General features: G+C 38.7%; 1 protein-coding gene across 1 annotated transcript; it reads left to right on the forward strand.

Moving 5' to 3' along the window:
- The first annotated feature begins 14,108 nt into the window (after nt 1-14,108).
- LOC132306509 (uncharacterized) lies at nt 14,109-17,182 on the forward strand. The gene is made up of 2 exons (XM_059803916.1): nt 14,109-15,967; nt 16,070-17,182. The coding sequence occupies exons 1-2, from the start codon at nt 14,633-14,635 to the stop codon at nt 16,883-16,885; spliced, it is 2,151 nt and encodes a 716-aa protein (XP_059659899.1). The 5' UTR covers nt 14,109-14,632; the 3' UTR covers nt 16,886-17,182.
- The last annotated feature ends 5,890 nt before the right edge of the window (nt 17,183-23,072 follow it).

Consider the following 23,072-nt stretch of genomic DNA (forward strand, 5'->3'; position numbering starts at 1 on the left):
GACATCAGTACGTTCTAAGCGAAATGTAAAGGAATACAATGAATCCTAAACTTAAGCTCTAATCAAGAGAAAACGCTACGCGGAAGTCTTAATACGATATACCCTAAAGACACTTGAACCTGGAGTGCTCTGATACCAACTATGATACCCCTCGACTCCGAGACATGGGCTGATCAGGCCCAAGCCCAAACCTGAGGGAATATCAAATAATTAATATATAAACAAATACAGAGTACGAAAAGATTTAAGAAATAGAATAAAGTTGAAAGAATTAATTAATATAAAATCCTCAAACCTTAAAGATTAAAATAATCCAACTCTCCAAAACCTCCAAGAATACAACTCGGGAATCCATCCAGTGGACCCCTAAACAAAATCCCAACTGAAAAGTAATCAACTGAAGATAAAATCCAAATCTAAAACTTGAAATGAAATCCTACGTCATCGGTAGAGTGAATGACCGTCTCTGCTCAGCCGAACAAGCCTTTAGACTAGAACCGTCTGATACCTGAAAAATATAAGAGTGGGTCAGGCCCACGAACAAGTTCTATTCTAACTGCAATCTATACAGTGACCCGATACGCAGATACACCCTAGATATCTCAATAATATCTATCTAGTCCATACATATATATATATATTCACACTAAGGGACATTCACTGAACTACAAAGGGGGTCTCAACCTGAATAGAAGACAACATGCAAAACGCACCTCAGTGGGTATGAGTACTTAAACCTAACATGGTACACCTCAACCTGTCATAGCCAGCTACGCATCCACTGCATATATGCGCCCTAACTATCGACTCTGATACTCAAGCTCATATCGTGGTACCATAATCATATATTTAAAGTCCGTCCAAAACCAGGGTATATCATTTAATAATTTGATCTGACAAAAGATTTATAATCCGATTAGCCACTCAACTTATTTAGTTGATCTGACTTAACCACAAATAACAACTAATCCAGGTAGTCACTCAACTTTACTCGGTTGATCTGACTTAAATATAAGTAGGATTTAATTTTTACAATCCATTCCCTTATTCTAATGAGGTAGGTCTTAGCGTTTTGAGCTAAACCATCCCTAGCATGCCACCATCCCATATCGGTGCATACAATCCATAACATCCATGTAATTGACAGAATTTAATATAGTAATTCAGCAATTAAAGTTCAACACATAAATCCATGTAATTGACAGAACATAGTTTAATAGTTCAGCAATTATCAACCAAAACAGTAATCCATGTAATTGCAGAACAGAATTTATTATTTCAGCAATTAGAATCCAGAGCAAGCATATGTCAAGTCTGATAAATAAATGACCCTATTGTACATCCAAAACAAGGTTTATGATCATGCTACAGTCCGTTAAATTGTTAAAACAAAATTAAACAATTTAATTATGCTTATTCGTTAACAGTATGCAAGATTGTTTAAACTTTCCTACTGTTAAATCCATTAGCATAAAGACATTAATTATGCAATGTCGGTTCTAATACAACATAATATAATATTTAGAGTCTTTACTAAACACCCAAAACAGTCCAGGAAGAATTAAACAATTTAATCATTTTTATCCGTTAACAGCATGCAAGATTGTTTAAACTTTCCTACTGTTAAATCCGTTAGCATAAAGACTTAATTATGAACTTTGGGTTCTAATACAGTATAATATAATGTTTAGAGTCCCTACAAATCACCCAAAACAATCCAGGAACTTCAAAAAACCCAAAACAGACCCTCAAACCACGTTCTGTAGCAAGTTTGGCATGAGAGCATGCTCTCACAAGTTGAGAGCCTGCTCTCAACCATTGGGAGCCAGCTCCCACACCTTGGGAGCTGGCTCCCTCAATCCATGGAGCCGGCTCTCTCTCTCACAGAGAGCCACTTCCTCCGTTTCCTTCTCTGGTTCGTCTTCTTGACCTCCGACGCTATTACAGAAGGTTCTATGATATCTAATACAGTTCCTAGGGTTCAATTCATGTCCCAAAATTCCTCATAATGCATCCAAACTCCAGTATGCATCATCAACAGAAACTTAGAACGCATATGAAACAACAATTGATGCGAAGAAACGGATTGATTTTACAGCACATAAACTATTAAATCTTGATTTAAAAGCATACGAGATTGATTTAGAAACATACAAGATTGATTTAATGTTTGATTAAAACCCTAGAGATCATATAGGCATGCACAGAACATAGGTCAATGAGAGAAAGAAAGAATAAAACTTGCCTGTGTGGTTTTAAATCAAAACATCGTCGTCGTCTTCCTAAGTTTTTCGATGACGTCCATACACTGTCCGCCTCCTACTGCTTTGGTTTAATCCACAAGCAAAACATTTCCTTCCTCCTTAGTAGCCCTAACTGGTGTTCTATTCTCTCAACCCTCTCTATACGTGAATATAATTTGAGTCTATTTTAAAACCCTCACCCGACGTAATGATATATATATATAACTAAAAACTTTAACCTAATTCTAATTCCATTATGAAAAGGAAAATAAACCTAGAATTCATTCTCTAACTAAGTTGGCTACGTCCCACAACTTGTCTACCTAAAAGAATATAAAATCCTAATTTAACCTAATTAATCAAAACAACTAACTAAACTACCACATACGGTACATTAAAGAAAAAATAAATAATAAAAACAAATAACCCATTTAAAGAAAACAAAAATACAATTAAATAAATAATTACACAAACAATTCAATTAGATAAAATAAGTAATCATATAATTAAAATAAAATAAACAGGCAAATAAACAAATAACCAAATAAAAAATGCAATAAACTAATTATTAAAATGCCAAGACTATCCTTTTAAAATTAGGGGTATTACAGTATACCACACCTGGTTCTCCTGAACAAAATGGAGTTGCAGAGAGGAGAAACAACATCTACCATGCTTCACTACCTGAGAACTTTTGGGGAGAAGATCTTAAAACGACAGTTTATATTCTTAATAGGGTGTCATGTAAAGCAGCTCCTGAAATACCTTTCAAGCTTTGGACAGGTCGTAGACTTAGCCTTCAACATTTGCATGTGTGGGGATGTCTTGTAGAGGCAAAGTTGTATAATCCTGATATTAAGAAGCTTGATCCTCGCACTGTTATTTGTCATTTCATTAGGTATCCTGAGAGATCATTTGGTTACCGATTTTATTCTCCCTCTAGACCTATGGAGATTGTTGAGACAAGTCATGCAAAATTTATTGAGAATGGCGAATCCAGTGGGAGTTTGGATCATCGTACTTTCTCTTTTACAGAGGAGCAATCTTCTGTGCCTATTCTATTTACTACAGATTTAATTCCAATTTCAGTGATTCCATTCAGAGCGCCTAGTCCCACCCCTTCAATTATTCCTCGTATGCAGTCTCTTGCTTCAACTTTTAATCCACTTTCTGAGCTTGCTCAGAAGATCTTCTAGAACTTGGAGGTCCGCTATACCTGATGACTTTGAGGTGTATGTTAGTGAGGTTGACATTAGCGAGCATGAGGATCCAACTTCATTTAATAAAGCCATTGAGAGTCATGAATCTTCTAGTTGGATAGATGCTATGAAAGATGAAATGCACTCTATGGATGTTAATGGGGTGTGGGAGCTTGCTGATTTACCTACAGATCGCAATGTGGTGGAGTGCAAATGGGTCTCTAAGACCAAGAAGGATTCACTTAGAAAAGTTGATAGATATAAAGCTAGATTGGTGGCTAAAGGTTTCAAGCAGAAGGCAGGTGTTGATTTCTCTGAGACTTTCTCTCCAGTTTCATCAAAGAATTCTTTGAGAGTCATTCTTGCTATTGTTGCACATTATGATCTTAAGTTACATCAAATGGTTTTGAAGACAGCAATATTTCTTAATAGAGACCTTGAGGAAGAGATATACATGTCTCAACCTGAAGGTTTTGTGGTTAAGGGACATGAACATTAAGTGTGTAAATTAAAGAAATCAATTTATGGGCTTAAACAAGCTTAACGACAGTAGTACTTGAAATTTGATAAAGTGATTACTAGTTATGGGTTTAAAGAGAATGTTGGAGACAAATGCATATATCTCAAGGTCAGTGGGAGTCGTTTTATTATTTTTGTCTTATATGTTGATAATATCTTATTAGTTAGCAATGACATTCATGCGATACATGATACGAAGAATTTTTTATCAAGTCATTTTGACATGAAGGATATAGGCAATGCTAACTTTGTCCTGGGTATTAAGATCCATAGAGATCGCACGACAGGCACACTTGGTTTATCTCAAAAGGCATATATTAATAAAATTTTAAAAACTTTTGGAATGGAAAATTGTGCATCTGGTGAGGTTCCAGTTGTAAAAGGGGATATTTTTTCAGAGGAATAATGTCCTAAGAATGAGATTGAGAGAAGTAAAATGGATGTCACCGCATATGCATCTGCAGTTGGATGTCTGATGTATGCTATGATGTGCATTAGACCAGATATTAGTTATGTGGTTAGGATGCTTAGAAGATTTTAACAAAATCCAGGTATTGCTCATTTGAGGGCGATGAAGAAAGTTTTGAGGTATCTTTAAAGAACAAAAGAGTTTATCTTGGTGTACAGGAAATCAGATCGTTTGGAGATAGTTGGTTATTCTGATTTGGACTATGTAGGTTGTTCGAGTAGTAAAAAATCCAATTCTAGATATATTTTTATATTGGCTCAGGGAGCTGTATTATGGAAAAGCTCCAAGCAATCTATTATCGCAGATTCAACTATGTATGCATAGTTGATCAGTTGTTATGAAGCGACCAAACGTGACATGTGGTTAAAACATTTTACTGCAGATTTAAAGGTTGTGGACTCCAAACACAAGCCTTTAATACTTTTCTGTGATAATGAAGCTGTCACAAAATACGTGAAAAATGAAAAATTGACCAAGCATAATACGCACATAGATGTAAAGCACCTTTACGTGTGCTAGAAGGTTAAACAAGGTATTATTGAGGTTCTCCATATAGATACAGTAAGGATGATTGCAGATCCCTAACCAAAGGTCTTCAGCCAAAAATATTTAAAGAGCATGTGATTTGGATAGGTATTCAAAAGTCATTGTATTATGATGTCTGATTTCTCTATTACATTATGTTACATTGCAGTTGTTTTCTTTCAGTTTATTTACACCTTATGGTGACAGTTATTTACATGAAAATAAAGTTATGATGCATCATCATCATTATTATTATTACATTGTTGTATATGATATGTGTACATATTATTCTTGTTGCCTGAGAGTGGTATTTCACTCATGAAGTTGTTTGGGCTAGATGTGAAATTGGCACCATATTGGTAAATCCAATCATAACTACTAAAGTTTGCCTGTGGGAGTGTTAACGCCCCATGAGGATAGCTTGGGCTAGATATGAGATTGGCTCCATATTGGTAAACCCTTACACTGAACAAAAGGTTGGTGGTTTGCTGTAATATGTTCAGGTGACATACTGTAATGGTATAAAGCAGGACGGATAGTAAGGTGTGCGTTTAGACCATATGCAGTTTGCACATATCATGAAATACAGTAAAAACCACTATATTTGCTTGAATCCTAGATGCAATCGGTTTTGAGACCATGGAACTGTTTAGACTAATATATTACTTGTCTACACATTCATGATCCACTATTGAGGAAATTTATGGAGGAGAGTGTTCTAAAGTTTCAATCCATCAATTTCGATAATTGTGTTTTCTAAATAAAAAATGAGTGGTCACTCGACTTTTATAAAGTGTGTTGCAATCCATAGTGTCATTTTATAAAACTTAGAGTGCATGGACCAAGTGGGAGATTGTTGGAATTTAGATATATATATATTTAAATAATAAAAATTATTTTATGGTCCTATGCACTACGTTTTCTAAAGTATGATTGCAATGTGATCATTGATACTTGATGGATTGAGTTGTACTTTCCAATTTGGTGGTCTACTTGGGAGTATAGTTTTTATACCGTTGGATTGTGGTTTTCCAACTTATTTGATGTGATTTAATTCTAACCATTAATATCTAAGTTTCCATGATAGGAAGGGAGACTTAGGTATGTTTGTTTGTAGAGAAGCTGTACCCCATGTTGGTGTTATATATAAGGGTTTTATAACCCTTATTCAGACCTATCGTATCGACAACTCTCAGAAATGGGTAAAGCGCTCTAATTTTTTCAGATCTCTCAAAGGGCAATAAGGAATTCTCAAAGGTATCTAAAGTTTAATCTTCTAATCAGGTATGATATTAAAAACCTCTCTTTAATTCATGATTAATTTTGATTTCTATATGTTATTTATTATTTAAACCCAACATATAACTCCCTCCAACCCACTCCATGATTAGTTATTGTTGAGAATTAAAATCCTCTATCATCACACATAGCGAAACTATCATCATCAAATCATTACACAAACATATATAGAAATAACAATCATATATATCAACACACAACACAATCACATTGTTATTATATATATATATATATATATATATATACACACACACACACACACACATATATATATGTATGGAGATAATAATCATACACATCATACACATTCACGTACAACACAATAAACATTTGTTGGTGGAAAAGAGAGATTGTTTTATTTATGGGTTGATATGGTGAGCCATTGGTGATAGTTTCCTTAAATGGTGGTCCTTAATTGATGATTTTTCTTAATTGGAACAATATTGTACCTATTTATTGTGCAGAGATACTGAATAAGAAGAATTATCTTATCTTCTTCCGTGGACGTAAGCCCTTATCAGCTGAACCACGTACTAATCATCTATTATTATGTCTTTTATTCTCTATTTTGTCTTGTATTACTCTTCAATATTGTTTAATCCAACTCCAGGGTTACGTCCATGAAGAGAGATTTCACTATTAACAAAAAAAATATACAAGTATTATCTAACCTCGCTCCCTCATACTCTGAGGTAATGTGACAAGAGAATTACATATATGTAATATCCCTAATTTTTAGAGTATTTAATTTATTATTTTATTTACATTTTAATTATTTTATTTGGCTAATTGTTCTTATTAAATGATTAAGTGCCTATTTGATTAAATTGGTTAATTAGATTATTTTAAATTATTTGATTTGCTTTACTTGTCATTAATTATTTATGTGTAATTTGTTTGTTTAATTAAGTGGTTTATTTTATTTTAATTTAATCATGGTTTGGGTTTAGAGTTACTTGACAGGGTTGTTGAATTTTTTGATATTTCAGTTTACTGTCTTGCTACTAAATTTTTTAATCTTTATTTTTTTTTTTTTTGTACCAACACTGTTAAAAAAAAAATCCCAATATCAGTGTGTACTAGTTTTCGGAGTTTGGAGTAGATTTGTTTTCTTTAGTTTGCACTTTATTTTCGTTTTTTATTTTTATCTTTATTTGTTCATTGTCGGCATCCTCCAATAGTGTTATTTTCGGTCATTTTACAAAATTATTTATTTTTATATATTTTTAAAAATAGTTCGGGTAAGTCAATTTAGTGTTTAAATTTGTTAAAAAAGACCTATTTGCACCAAATTGAAACTTTAGGAGTATTTTTTGCACGCAAGGGGCGTTCTCCAATAATGTTATTTCAGTCATTTTACAAAATTATTTATTTTTATATATTTTATAAAATAGTTCATTAACAGTAATTTAGTAAACTTGGGGTTTAAATTTGTCATATGACTTATTTGCATCAAATTAAAACTTTAGGATTATTTTTTTGCACGTGAGGAGTCTGATATGTACCATACGCATACTTCACACGGATGTCAAAATCCCACACAATCCACACAATCTTTCAGAACCCCTTTCTTTTCCAGGCTACATCCATAAGAATTACATATACTCTCCCATCTCCTCACAACACTCACCTATTATATTTTTCTTCTCTCTTTACCATCTCTATCTATATATAGTCTTCAAAACCCAAATTTTTTGTTGGACAAGAATTTCAGAACATACATATAAGGAGTTACCATATCAAACACAACTCTAAACAAAAGCATCCCAAATAGAAAAAGAAACTAACATTTGCACACGAATTTCAAACCACAAACCGCATCTCCAACCGTTATATATATTTTTTTGTGTAAATCTGATGTGTCATAATGAATTTACACAAAAATTTTGAATTAATTAATTTGAGCTTCAACGGTTGTTTTATATCTTTTGTGTAAAAATATATCTCTCAATAATAACTAGCCATTTGTCATGCCAGGACCCCACATAACTTTTACAAACCTACTTAATATATGGTTGATTCTTTAATGGAATAAGAAAGAGGGATGCGAAAAGAAATATGTTAATCTGACAGTGTAAAAAAGTTGTGTAAAATATACAACCCTATATACATTGGTGATGTGGCAATGTATCTTAAAAGATTGCCGAAGATGAAAAAAATTTACACATCATATGTAGCAGTTTATATTTTATATAAAAAAGTATTTTAATATATCGCTGGAAATGCTCTAACACATCTTTCATCTCTAAACCTCTATCTCTCATACCCATTACTATTTATAAAGTATTCAAATAAATTCAGTTACAGCTTATTAACCAAATCTTTACAAGTATTCAGTCACAACTTCCTTCCAAAATCTCTAGTCTTGTTTCACAAGTCTTCAGGCTCCAACTTCTCCATAACACAACATTGCAACGGGAAGATTATGTCACGCACACGCATATCTCAATAACATAGTTGTCTGTATGGCTCCACCATTTGAGAAAATTTTACACTACTGTATAATTGTGTAGGCTTGTGTATTACTATTTAGATTACTAGTATAACTAATCTCGTAAATATCTTAAATATATATATTTTAGAATATTCTGTAATCTAATTTTAGAATTCTCTTAAATTATTGACTATGGTAAAAAGTGTAGTTATGACTTTGTGCCTATAAATAGGGGTGGATTCCATTTGCTCCACACCCGTCAACAAAGCCCTGTAAAGGTTTTTGTTGTCAACTTTCATTTGGATATTTTTTTTCAGTCGAGAAAATTTGCTCTTTTATATTTGTCATTACATTACCATTAGAAAAATTGAAGTGATTAGACATGGTAGATGCTATCTATTCATTGCTTCCATCCATGGTAGCAATGAATTGACATTACTTTTTCATCCGTACAATTCTCAAGATTTTTGGTACCGACATAAAACCTCCTATTAATATTTACGTGTAATTAATAATAAAAAAAATGAAGTTTATTGATAATTAAAAAATATATATACAAAAAATAGAAGGCTTACTGATTCTTATTCTAATATAGAATAAGTTCCTTGCAAACACATACAATATATATATAATTATCTTGTATGACTATAATAAGACTTGTGAATTTTAAATACCAAACGATACTAGTTTATAAGACTTGTGGCAAACACTTCATCAATTGCAGAGCAAATTAGAAACATCATTTTGCAGCAGTTTGCAGCAGCAAAACTTTAATAGACGTTAGAATGGTAAAAAGATTTTTATTTGCGACAATAGTAATACTTTATTTTTCGTCAAATATATAAGGCATGTTTTGATTAGAAAATGCTTTATGATAACAGAACCACGATATATATAGCTAATATCAGCGGATTAGAAAATGGGTAACTTGATTAGAAAAGTGAACCAAAACAATTTTATTTGGGGCAATATTTGTACTTTCTCATGCAAATTTACAAGTATTAACTATTAACAAGGAAACAAAAACTAGAAATATATGTCACCAATAAATATACCTCAAATAGATTGTCTGGGATGGAGATGGGAGAGCTATGCTCTCAGTCTCTAGCTAATTGACACTTATTGTGTTTATCCTCTAGTTGTCGTAGACAACTTGTTTCCAAGGGATTCCTTGATGATTTGTGATTTTGTTTTATTTCTATAGAAATTTTCCACTTTATCTAAGAAAAAAAAAAAATAGATTATCAAGAATCTTTTCTAAAAGTGAAACAATGGAGGGGAAATGTATTTTTATAAGAGATCATTTATAATTTTGCTCTCCTTGTAAACTTCCATGCAAGGGAAGAATTATCACTTTAAGTTGAATTCATTTTCCTTAAATAAATGAAGTGATTGTCACATTACGTTCCTTTCTTTCCTCTCCTCAAGGAATAATCACTAATTTCTTTCTTCTCTCACTGAGAACAGTGTTATAGGAGTCATTGTATATCTGAACATGCATGCCTCTACTTTATGTTTGGATAATGGTAGGTGGTTTATAAGAAAGGTCTGTATCATCCTTTTGCCTCTCTAAGTCCTAAACCCTTTCGTATTTTCAACAGCATGCACTAGTGTAGTGGCCTCCAAGCATTATGAATAAATTGGGACCATTTTATCCATTAAGACATTTCTGATGATTCCATAGGGACCATTTGTTCCAATTTTATTTTATTTTATTTTTTATTTATTTTTTTTAAAAAAAAAAAACTAAGGGACCATTTGATCATTTCTGTAAACTTTATTTTATAAAACCATTAACCATTTTTTATTTTAAAAAAGGGAGGTCAACATCTAAGTCACATAAAGCGGTGTACGAAAACGGCAAAATTTAAATCGCATACAGTGAAAACTAGAGCAAGAGTGCACGCGGAGTATAAGAGTGAGAGCGGTGCAGAACGTGAGAACGACACCCGTTTAGAAGAATTGTGTGACTTGGATCAATACTGCATCAACTAATTGTATTGACTTCTAATTCACCGATTGATTTAGTTTGTTATGCTTTTATTGTTCACGAGAAAAAGTGAAAGGGAAATAAAAACAAGAAAATAAATTAGAGATGAAGAGTGAATGATTCATGTTTTTGGGGGTCATAAGATCAATCAAATAATTTTTTAACTACTGTGTTAAAAGGTTTGATAGAAGAGTCTATCATTTTCTTTATTTTTCTTTTTCATAGTAAGAATGTTAGGGATTAATGGCCAGAGAAAATAAGAGGATACAAGATTTGAACACGGATTTCAAGACACAGAAAGCAACCAACTATTCAGACAACACATCACTTGCGTGAAGGAGCCTATTTGGATTCAAATATCAATTGAAATTAAATTGAACGTTAGTTCATTTGAGATTCTAATTCTCAAAGCAACTTATTTTTTGGGATTGAAATCATAAATCCCCTACTACTTTTAAATTTTTATTATAAAACTCAAATCTGTTTCGAAAAACTTTTACACTTTTAAAAAGTGATCGCATAGCCTCAATATCCATATCCCGTTAAATAGGTTATGAAATGACAAATTTAATCTCACTATTTAATGTTAAATTAAAAACTAAAAATTATTTTTTAAATTACAAAAATACCCTTCATATGGAAAGTAAAATGTATATTATATAAATGAATTAATATGCAACACTACCCACTCATTTAAGTTTTTAAGTTAGAGAGCAAATATTCGATTTATTATACTAGTTGATATCAAAATTATACGCAATCATTGATCCGGTATCAAACTAAGTATTCAGAGGTGTCTGGATTTACCACCCCATATAGATAGGATAGTTGGACCACAACAAGAGTACCGTGACATGTAGAATCCGAAAGTGGTAAAAGGTTTAAAAGTACTCGTATGTTGGGATAATCATCAAAAATTGACATTTTTGAGGGTGATTTGCCAAAACATAATTGGTTTTGAGTGTTGGTATTGAGGGTGATTGCCAGCATAATTGGTTTTGAGTTGTATTCCTTTGTATCCTATGTCTATGAGTTATCTAGAAGATATTAAGTTACTAATTTTTTGTGTTATGGGTTTTCAGGGTATGCTTGATTCGATTTTATTGCCTTTTAAAGCTTACCCTTTAAAATAATAATAATAATAAATAATAATAATTATTGCCTTTTATAGTGCTCTCAAAATAGTAACAAACCAAACAAACAAATCGAATCTTAATGTAACAAACCAAACAAATCTTAATGTTATATTTGGCTATCTCGTGAAGGACCATAATTCTTTCCAATAGAATAATAGGACTTGTTCCGTTCGGTTTGAAATGTACGGTGTACCTAACCAAAAATTAGTATATTTCAAACTGAATGAAACAAAATTTACTGTTCACAAGAGAAATGTTATTCCGAAAATTTACGTGTATATTGCTTTGTTTATCAAGTAACATGATTAACATCTTAATACGTAGAGCTATAATGAATTTGAATATGGTGCTGGCTCTAGAATCTAACTCTTTGCTTTATATATAATACTTAACACCACAACTACCTCCAATTTATTATAATTAAATGATGTGAAGTTGAAGCGTCCAAAATGGACAATTTCAATGAATGAAGGTTGTTTCATAATGATGTGATCGTGTGTTATGATGATAGATTTGAATTGAGAATTGTCAATTGGTTGTGGTTGATTGTTTGATTTTTATAGAGAGTATGCTTAAAAGCTTAGATTAATTATATAGTATTTTTTTCATTTTAATATAGCATATCTCTTTCAACCATGTCTCCATCTGTAAATGTGAACACGAAAGTCGTCCTCACAACATTTTCGTATACGCATGAAGATTATTTACTACACGTTCACACGTAAATTGAGGATTCTTTCACAATCAGAACAGTGGTCAATCCCACATGATATGTAAACAACTATAATACCTCTTAGGATTGTGCAAAAAAATGGGTTAAACCAATAATCTGAATATGTAAGTTTGGTTTAATTTTTTTTACAGTTTATAAATATGAAACCGTTTATAAATGATTTGATTACGATTTAATATTCTATAAGACCAAACCGAACTGAACATTTTTATGAATTATATATATATTTATATGTTTTGTATTATATAAATAATAGAATAATAAGATCAGTCATTTAACAACTCAATTATATATCATAATATATAATAAAAAATTATATTATAATAGAAATTATATTATATATAATATATATTTTTAATTTTAAATATATATATATTAGATTGAATTATAAAAAAAAAAAAACGTGTAACCAAACTGAACCAAATTGTTTTGGTTCGGTTTTATTGACTTTACGGTTTGGTTCAGTTCCAATTTTTATGAAATTGTTAAGAATGATTTGGTTTTAAAATATTCTCAAATCGGTCCAATCCGAACCGTGTGTAACCCTAAATTATTTCTCCTTGTCTATAATCCAACAACACGGATTACATAACAAATAAAAAAAATTTAACCTTTTTTTTTTTCCGATATTAAAAATCTTACACTTTTTGTCAACAAAAAGAACAAGTGAAACAATCAAATTAAGACCTATTAATGTTGAATCTTTATACGGAGTATTTGGCTATATGAGCTAACTACTAACTAATCCATATTATTGACATTACGCTTGTGAGGATTTGAACCACCGACTTTTTATATTAAAAAGTAAAAAAGTACCACTAAATTATAATTCTTGGTGGAATGATCCATAATCTTTAATTCACTTAATTTTTGTTGAAATAAAATTTAGTATACTGAAGATTATGTGTGATAAAATGAAATTTAAGTATATACTGCAGCTTATGTGTGGTAAAATGTATGTAATGGAAGCCATTTAGTTTTATGATTTCTTAAGAAGTCCTCCCTTTATAATTTGCTCATGTTTTCAATTTATGCTTAGGGTTAGTAACTCATAACATTTTTTGTTTTCTGTTGTCAATCTTTAAAAAAGAGAAACAAACACAAAAATTATATTTAGTAATTTGTTTTTGTTTCCTCTTAATGAAAAACATTTCTCATTTTTATAAAAGAAAGAGAAAACATCAAAATGATGTTTCCTGTGTTTTTTCACTGTAACAGAAGAAACATTTTCACCACTGTTTCTCTCGTTTTTTACGTAACAACTGACATTACTCTTTCATTAATACACAACCACTACATTACTCCATTAATATTTTTATATTCTATATATATACATTATACAAAATCTATTTTTATATTCTATATATATATATATAATATACAACTGTACGCCCTTGAAGATGCAAGAAACTCCTTCTATTCTTTCTCTCTCTAGAATTCTTACACCTCAACCCGAATCAAGATCCCCCTCCTCTTCATTCCAACTCCTCTTTATAGATATTTACAAGATATTTACAAGATATTTACTAATTGCTGGACCTGGGCCTATTCCTCAGTAAGCCCTGGTCACTCTTGATGGGCTTACTCCCGCTCGGCCCATATGGCAGTGTCTTTTTATGGGCTGACCCAGCTGTTCGGACTGAAGGTTGTGTTTTGCGAGTCGGACCTGGCCCATGTCATCCAGGGCCTCCTCAACTGCCCCCATAATTGCCCCTTATTTAATAAGGGGTAATTATTGATGGCGTCTCATCATGACGCTGACGGCTCGAGATAACCACGTGGGGGAGCGAACGGTCAGATCCAGAATCAATGTTCCGGGGTTCGAGGGATTTCTTGCCTTCCCGACGCTTCGGCCCTCGGGCCCCCTTGCCTATATAATGCTCTCGAATTCCACTTCACTTCCCTTTACCGTCTCCATCATCAGCCAAATCTCCCTCTTTCTAGAACTGTGCTAAGCCTTTTCCGGTGAAATCCTTCGAGAGTCATTCTCCCAGCGATCTTGCAGTCCTCCGAGGTTAGTTTCGTTCTTTTTACTTTCGGCAGGCTTCCATTTTCCCTCTTTTAGATTCTTCTTGCACTTCCACCATGGTTGTAGATCTGGGTGTCCTTCGTATGAGACTTAGGCTTCCTGACAACATCGTAGTTAGGGTTTGCCCCCAAGACGTTAATATTACGACCGGCGCCGGCCTCCTGCCCGGCGAAGTCTTATTCACAAACCTTCAACTGAATGTTGTTAGGTTCCCTCTGCACCCTTTCTTTAGTTACGTCTTCAACAGATTGGGGATATCCCCTCTGCAGGTCAACCCCAACTTCTTTAGGATCATATCTGTTATGCTCTTATTGATGCGTGACAGAAATCTGGACCTTGACCTCATAGACCTCCTTCTGTGCTATAAGGTCAGTAAGATCCGTACTAACGAGCCCTTCTACCACCTCTACCCGTTCGAGAAGATGTCCATATGCACTGACACAATAAAATCTGAAAAGGGTTGGAGGGATAGCATAGTGGGTATTAGTGGGGCTTGGTCTTCGCCGGCTGCAGAGGATTACCCTATCCCGAGCGCCTTTGGTGTCTGCTCTGTCTCCTCCTATAAAAAATTCAAATCCCATAAACACGACTGCCCCTGTGAAACATGCGTTCCTCGTTTTTGCACTTACTTATGCCGCTCCTTGGGAATACCTTGTGATGACTTGAGCTACAGTGTTTGCAGGGATAGGATTAACTACTTGAAGAGATACGTTCTGAACGATATTCCTTCCTGCTCAGATCTCCTCACTTCAGACAACCTCTTTGCGCTCTCATCACTCGGCTACAATATGAGCAGACTGCAGATTCCCTCTTTTGGCAGGAGGAAAAATACTCCCCCAGTCATTCCTGCTGCTGGGGCGACCTCCTCTCCAGCGTCGGCTTCTTCTTCAGCCACCATATCTGACACTGCCCCGAGCGCAGTGGCTACTAACCCTGCTGCCAGCGCCCCTGCGGCCAACCAGAACGCGCCCTCCCCAGCTACCATAGCTCCTGCTGCTGCGGGGGGCGGTCGGGACAAAGAGCGAGGCAAAAGGCCTCATCCTGACAGTGAAATCGACCCTGAGGAGGAGCCTCTTATTAGAAGGACCCGAGTCTCTGGGCCGGGTACTCTCTTGCACCGAGCGATCAGAGCTCCTTCTCACTCTGGGCCTCCTGCAGCTGGTGGCTCTGCTTCTGCTTCAGGCCCCCCTTCTATCCCCAGCTTGCCGCCATGGGCCCCTCGGTACACTCGAACGGATGGGACGTTCGTGAAACCGAACGAGACCATGCTGAAGGATGGCCAGACCGCTATGGCCTACTACAGGAGCATGTGGACTCCGAAGGACATTGAGGCGGCAAAGGGCCTTTCCCAGAAGGACGTGTTCAGTCGCTTTCCCCAATCTGCTATGGAGGTGACTTTTATTTTCTAACTCATGAATTCTCTTATATTACTTGGTCTTGCCTTCTCCCGTTCTGACTATTGGTTTAACCGTTCTTATTGTGCACCTATGCAGACATTGTTTGGGATGATGGCCATGCAGAAGCAGGTGGAAATGGGGAACGCCAGGGCCCGAAAGTATTCTGACAGCCTGGAGGTGGCTAATAAAGAGAACGACCTCCTTGCCATGAAGAATACCGAGGCGCTGGTTCGGCTTGACAAAGCCGAGCAAGAGAGAGATGTCCTGAAAAAGGAGAATGATTCCCTTCAGGATGAGAAGGACGCCCTCCAGCTCGAGAAGAGCGTCTGGCAGACTGAGCAGGAATCACTCAGAGAAGAGAAGGCAGAACTCCAACGTCTTCTAGCTGATGAACAGTCTGCTCGGATGGCTTTTGAAAAAAGAGCTCTGGACGAGCGTACCGCTCTGATCGACGTTATCAGCAGAGTGGGTGGTGGGATGCTGGCCCTTCATGCTCGGTTCTCCAGGGTCGGTGCTCTTCGGTATGCTCAAGGATTCCGGGAAGGCTTCGCCGACCGGGTTCCGGATGAGGGACAGACCAGCTCCACTCCGGATGAGGTAGACAAGGATCTGGGGATCGAGCCTCTGGGGGTCTATGTCGACCCAGAACCCACCGAAGCGGAGCGTATATTTGATGAGTGCCAGGACATCGCATCCTCAAGGATCATCACAGCTCCTCCTGCCACTCTGCCACTGACCGCTCCCCAATCGTCGACCGTGGCTCCCTCTGTAGCCACTGCTGACGCTGAACCCCAGCCGAACGACTCAGTTATTCACCTGGATTCCCCACCTCATGAAGGTGAGGCGGCTGATGGGGCCGAGGAGGCGAGTCGGCAGGACCAGGATGCTGTTGGTACTGAGGCGTCTAGCTAGGGCTCCTTCGAATTCTTCCAGTTCATATCTTCTTGTAATGATGGACACCTCTCTTTTGTAAACTAAATGTTCAATATTAATGAAATGGCCGAACTCTTTTTCTCTATGTGTTGTGCTCTGTTCAACTTATCTTCAGTACATATATATCTTTTCTCTCTTTTTCTTTTTATATTAGTTTTGCTGTGTGTTTGTACGGCAAGTGCCTGGCGCTCGGCTAGAATGCCACTTGCCACTTGGCTTTAAATTTTTAGCAAGTGTCTGGCGTTCGGCTTATAGTGCCAGCTGCCACTTATCTTGCTTAAGTGCCTGGCGCTCGGCTAGAATGCCACTTGCCACTTGGCTTTCAATTTTTAGCAAGTGTCTGGCGTTCGGCTTATAGTGCCAGCTGCCACTTATCTTGCTTAAGTGCCTGGCGCTCGGCTAGAATGCCACTTGCCACTTGGCTTTCAATTTTTAGCAAGTGTCTGGCGTTCGGCTTATAGTGCCAGCTGCCACTTATCTTGCTTAAGTGCCTGGCGCTCGGCTAGAATGCCACTTGCCACTTGGCTTTCAATTTTTAGCAAGTGTCTGGCGTTCGGCTTATAGTGCCAGCTGCCACTTATCTTGCTTAAGTGCCTGGCGCTCGGCTAGAATGCCACTTGCCACTTGGCTTTCAATTTTTAGCAAGTGTCTGGCGTTCGGCTTATAGTGCCAGCTGCCACTTATCTTGCTTAAGTGCCTGGCGCTCGGCTAGAATGCCACTTGCCACTTGGCTTTCAATTTTTATAGTAGACCATTGGAAAAGAAAATTCTTCTCTTCTTTTTTTGTAAATTCCGGTAACTTGCTCATTCATATGTATTTGATTAACAACAAATAACATCCAATTAAAACCAGAACTTAGCTTCTATTGATAGTACCTCTTCAGAGACGTGGCGTTCCAGGGCTTGTTGACCAACTTTCCCGCCATGGTTTCCAACGTATATGCCCCTTTGCCAATGACTTCTGCAATTCTGTATGGGCCTTCCCAGGGTGGCATCATTTTTTTGACCATCCCCACCTTTCTTTTCAGAACCAGATCGCCCGGGGCAAAATCCCTGTGTTTTACTCTCTTATTGTGACTATTCGCCAGCACTTGCTGATACGATGCTAGCCTTATAGCCGCTGCGTCCCTCCTTTCGTCTATCATGTCGAGGTTCAATCTTAACATCTTGTCGTTCTGATCTCGACTCCATGCTAAGCTTCTGATAGTGGGGACTAAATGCTCAACCGGTATAACTGCTTCGGTACCATACGCCATCGCGAACGGGCTCTCCCCAGTCGGCCGCCTTGGGGTGGTTCTGTAAGCCCATAGAACGTTCGGGAGTTCATCCAACCACTTCCCCTTATGATCTTCCAGCTTCTTCTTAATGCAGGCGAAAATGGTTCTGTTTGTGATTTCTGCTTGTCCGTTAGCCTGAGGATGACTTACTGCAGCCAACTTCTGGTTGATTCCATACTCCTCCAGCAGCTTTCTTACTTGCCTGCTGTCGAGGTTTGTGCCATTGTCCATGACTATTGTTCTGGGAACACCGAAGCGGCAGATAATGTTGTTCCAGATAAATCGTCTCACCTGAGTCTGAGTCACGCTAGGATACGGTTCTGCCTCCACCCATTTAGTGAAATAATCCGTGGCCAGTAACACATACTTGTTCTGAGCTCTTGCAGTTGGCAGAGGACCGACCACATCCATCCCCCATTGCGCGAAAGGCCACGGCGAGGCCATTACGTGCAATTCTTCAGGTGGTTGGTGGATCATTGGTCCATATCGTTGGCACTTATCGCACCTTCGAGAGAACTCCTCCGCATCTCTTGACATGTTTGGCCAAAAATACCCTTGTGTCATTGCTTTATGCGCTAACGATCTTCCCCCAGAATGATTGCCACACACACCCTCATGAATAGCTCGCAATACCTGCTGCGATTCCGCGGGGGTGACACATTTCAAGTATGGGCCAGAATAGGACCTTCTGTACAGCTGGTTCCGCACGATGGCGTACTTGGCAGCATTCTTTTTGAGTTTCCTAGCTTCATCCCTTTGCATAGGCAAAACGCCATCTCGAATATAGGTAATGATTGGGTCAATCCAACTCGGTTCATACGGTATGACGTTGACTTGCCAAGGGTCCGAGACCATCGGTTCTTCGAAAATGGACGGCTGGGTCACTATTCCCACTGGAATCACCCTCGCCAATGTTTCACCACAACTCGAAGCACTGCATGCTAAACGGTCTGCATCTGCATTCTGTTCCCTCGGCAACTGTATGAATTCAATCTTTGCAAAGTCCTTGGCTCTACGCAGAACGGCAGAACGGTATGCCCCCATCATGTCATCCTTGGTTGCGTACTCACCATTTACCTGCCGAACAATCAGCTGCGAGTCACTATACACTGTCAAACTTTTGATCTGTAGCTCTTTGGCCAACTTTAATCCATTTAGCAACGCCTCGTATTCCGCTTCATTATTGGTGGCTCGGAACTCAAGTCTGAGTGCTTGGCTCAAGGAAGTACCTTCTGGGGTTTGCAGTTTGATCCCAATCCCAGCCCCCGTCGGGTTAGAGGAGCCATCCACAAAAAGTTTCCAAGAGCCGCTTCTAAGGTCTTCTTCCGTATCTTCGGCATCACATTCTAGTAGGAAATCGGCCACCGCTTGCCCTTTAATAGCTGTTCTCGGCTCGTACGTTATGTCAAATGAACTCAACTCTATGGCCCACTTTGTCATTCTGCCCGAGAGCTCTGGCTTGTGCATGAGCGTTCTGATTGGGAAAGTTGTTAGAACAGCTATGGGGTGGGATTCAAAATAATGCCTTAACTTTCTTTTTGCATTTACAAGTGCAAGTACCACCCGTTCGGCCTTTGAGTATCTTTTTTCTGCCTCCATCAGTGTCTTGCTTACATAAAATACTGGGTATTGCACCCCTTCCTTGCAACGAATCAGAACGGCACTCGTCGCGACACCAGATACTCCAAGATATAGAAATAACTTTTCTTCCGGTTCTGGGGCTGACAGGACTGGCGGATTCTGCATATATTGCTTCAAATGAGTCAATGCCTGTCGTTGCTCATCCCCCCAGACCTGCCTTCCATGGCTCCGAATCGTGTCAAAGAATGGTTTGCAGTGGTCTGACAACTTTGAAATAAATCGACTTAATGCAGCTATTCGTCCTGTTAGGGCTTGCACCTCTCTGATCGTCTTTGGCTCGGCATTCTTAATCAAAGCCTCTGCTTGAGCGGGGCTAACTTCGATGCCCCTGCGGTTGACCACGTGTCCCAGAAACTGCCCGGAACTCACACCGAACGAGCATTTGGTCGGATTGAGCCTCATCCCATATCGCTTTAGTACATCAAATACCTCTTGCAGATGCTTCAGATGATCATCCTTTTTCCTACTTTTCACCACCATGTCATCAATATAGGCTTCGACAATCTTACCCATTTGATTCTTAAAAACTTTGCTGACAAGTCGTTGATAAGTTGCTCCCGCATTCTTTAATCCAAAAGGCATAACCTTGTAGCAGTACGTTCCTCGCTCGGTGACAAAAGAAGTTTTTTCTTCATCTGCGGGGTCCATAGGAATCTGATTATAACCTGAATATGCGTCCAGAAAGGTTAAACGCTCATACCCCGTGGTGGCATCCACCATTTGATCAATCTTAGGCAACGGGAAACTGTCCTTCGGGCAGGCTTTGTTTAAATTGGTGAAATCAATGCATACGCGCCATTTCCCATTTTTCTTCTGCACCACAACGACGTTGGACAACCACTCAGGGTAGTGCACCTCTCTGATAAATCCCGCATCAAGCAGCCTATCAACTTCTTCCGTTATGATCTGATTACGTTCTGGAGCAAATCTTCGCTGCTTCTGTTTCACTGGTTTGAAATTAGGATTGACATTCAGGGAATGACAGGAGACGGAAGGACTAATTCCAGGCATGTCGAGATGACTCCATGCAAATACGTCGACATTGTGGGATAAGAAATCCACTAGCTCTTGCTGCTCTTCTCTGGTCAATCTTATACCCACTCTGGTAGTTCGTTCTGGCCTGGACTGATCGATCTGCACATCCAGAAGGGGCTCCTCGGTCAAGTCGGCTGACTCCTCCACCCTATTCTGCTCGAGTGGAGGTTCCTGTAATTGCTATCTGGGGCTTGTCGACCGGACGGGCGCCTTTCCCTTCCCTGCATGCTTTAGTGTGACGGAATAACACTCTTTGGCTGCGACCTGATCCCCCCGAATGTCTATCACTTTATCTCCATCGGGCCCGAGGCACCTCATGACCTGATGCAGAGTTGAGGGTACACCTCGGACTCTGTGAATCCATCCTCTTCCCATCAGGAGATTATACGAGGGGTGAATTTCCACAACCACAAAAGTTTCCATAAGAGCTCGCTCTGCAGCTTGAACTTCTACTTCCACCATCCCGACGGGTTCCACCCTCTTCCCATCGAACCCTAATAAGGGATTTCCGGTGGGCTTGAGCCTCTCTGGTTTAATGTCGAGCCTGTCAAATGTGTCCCTTGGCATAACATTCGCACTGCTCCCAGGATCGATCAGAACTCTGCGCACCAAGCACTCTGCCACTGTCAAACTGACTACCAACGGGTCGTCATGAGGCAGTTGGACACGCTGCAGGTCTGTCCAGTCGAACTTTATCTGCATTGACGGGCTCTGTTGGTGTAGAGTGGTCACATTGCCGACCCTTTTCTTCATCTGTGCCTGCCGCAGGCGCACCCGTAGCAGCTCATCTGGCTCTTCACTAGGCTCGGGTCGACCATGGATAGCATTGATTATACGAACTGGTTGCGAATTGTGGGAGCTTTGTTTATGACTCCTTTTTATTTGTTCCACTGGTCGATTCTGCTCCATCGCCGAGCCTTGAACATAACTCGCAAACTCCCCTCTAGCTATCAACATCTCCACTTGCCTCCTCAGGTTCCTGCATTCGTTAGTCTGATGTCCGAAATCAGAATGAAAAGCACAATGTTTAGTTTGATCCCTCTGTTCGAGGGGTTGTCTAATTGGCAGTGGTGGATGAAACTTGTCCTTGTTCTCCTGATATAACCTCGCCAGAGTGACCTTCAGCGGAGTAATCAACTCTTCCTCCCTGGACCTTTTTTCGGCCTTCCAAGTGGTCTGACGTTGCGGCTGAGCCTGCTTCTGCCTGATCTTTGCCTTGGACTTTTCCTCGGTCGACACAAGCGACGTTGTCCGAGCATTAGCTGCCTCCTCTTCTTCGAGGCGCACAAAGCCATCGGCTCTCTCATTGAGTTCGTCCATGGTAGCTGGCGTATTCACTACCAGACTGGTGTGAAACGGAGTTCCGCGTGTCATGGCTAACTTGAAGGCTTGAACTGCCGTAGTAGGATGGCATTCGATTACCATACTCTTAGTGAGATTAAACCTGGTAAGAAAGGCCTGGAGCCGTTCATCCTTGTGTTGCCGCATCGTGAACAGGCTCGAGATGTCCTTCGGCGGGCGTTTGTTCCCATAGTACTGGCTTATGAACCGATCGCACAGGTCCCTGAAACTGCCAATGGAACTCCTAGGCAAGTTTTTGAACCAGCTGAGCGCCGGTCCGGCCAAACTTGTAGGGAAGCATTTGCACATTAAAGAGTCGTTTTCCGTGTTCAGGGCCATTTTCAACTGGATATGATACACATGATCGATCGGATCGGTTGTTCCGTCAAACAGAATAAAGACTGGCATAGCAAACTTCCTTGGATGCGGCGCATTCAAGATCTCGTCGGTGAATGGTGAATCCACCGTCCGAGCTGCGGATCGGAGAGCTTCATTCTCTCTCTGGAGTCCGGCGGTAGCTCTGTGAGTTACGGTTCTGCCCTCCGAACCGCGATGAGTGACAGTAACCATGGAGGGCCGGTAAGACGGATCGAACGACCGTTCCTCTATGAACTCTCTCTGCCAAGGCGACGCTACTCGACGGCGATCTACCTCCATCACTTCCTCTCGGTCAAACCTTTCCCGCTGCGGATCAACGTGAGTCGAGCCTTCGTGATCTTCAACTCGACGAACATTTGGCGGCGAATTGTCCATCATCCTTTCATCACGGTGGTGAGCTGACTGATTGTTCTCGTTCTGATCGCCTTGATGCGCGATACTAGATGGAACACCTCCTTCTCCGACCGGAAGCGGATGCGAGACTGCGGGTATTT

This window comes from Cornus florida, unplaced genomic scaffold, assembly GCF_030987335.1.
Source record: "Cornus florida cultivar Cherokee Brave unplaced genomic scaffold, ASM3098733v1 CherokeeBrave_3.0.0_Hap2_Chr05, whole genome shotgun sequence".
NCBI lineage: Eukaryota > Viridiplantae > Streptophyta > Magnoliopsida > Cornales > Cornaceae > Cornus > Cornus florida.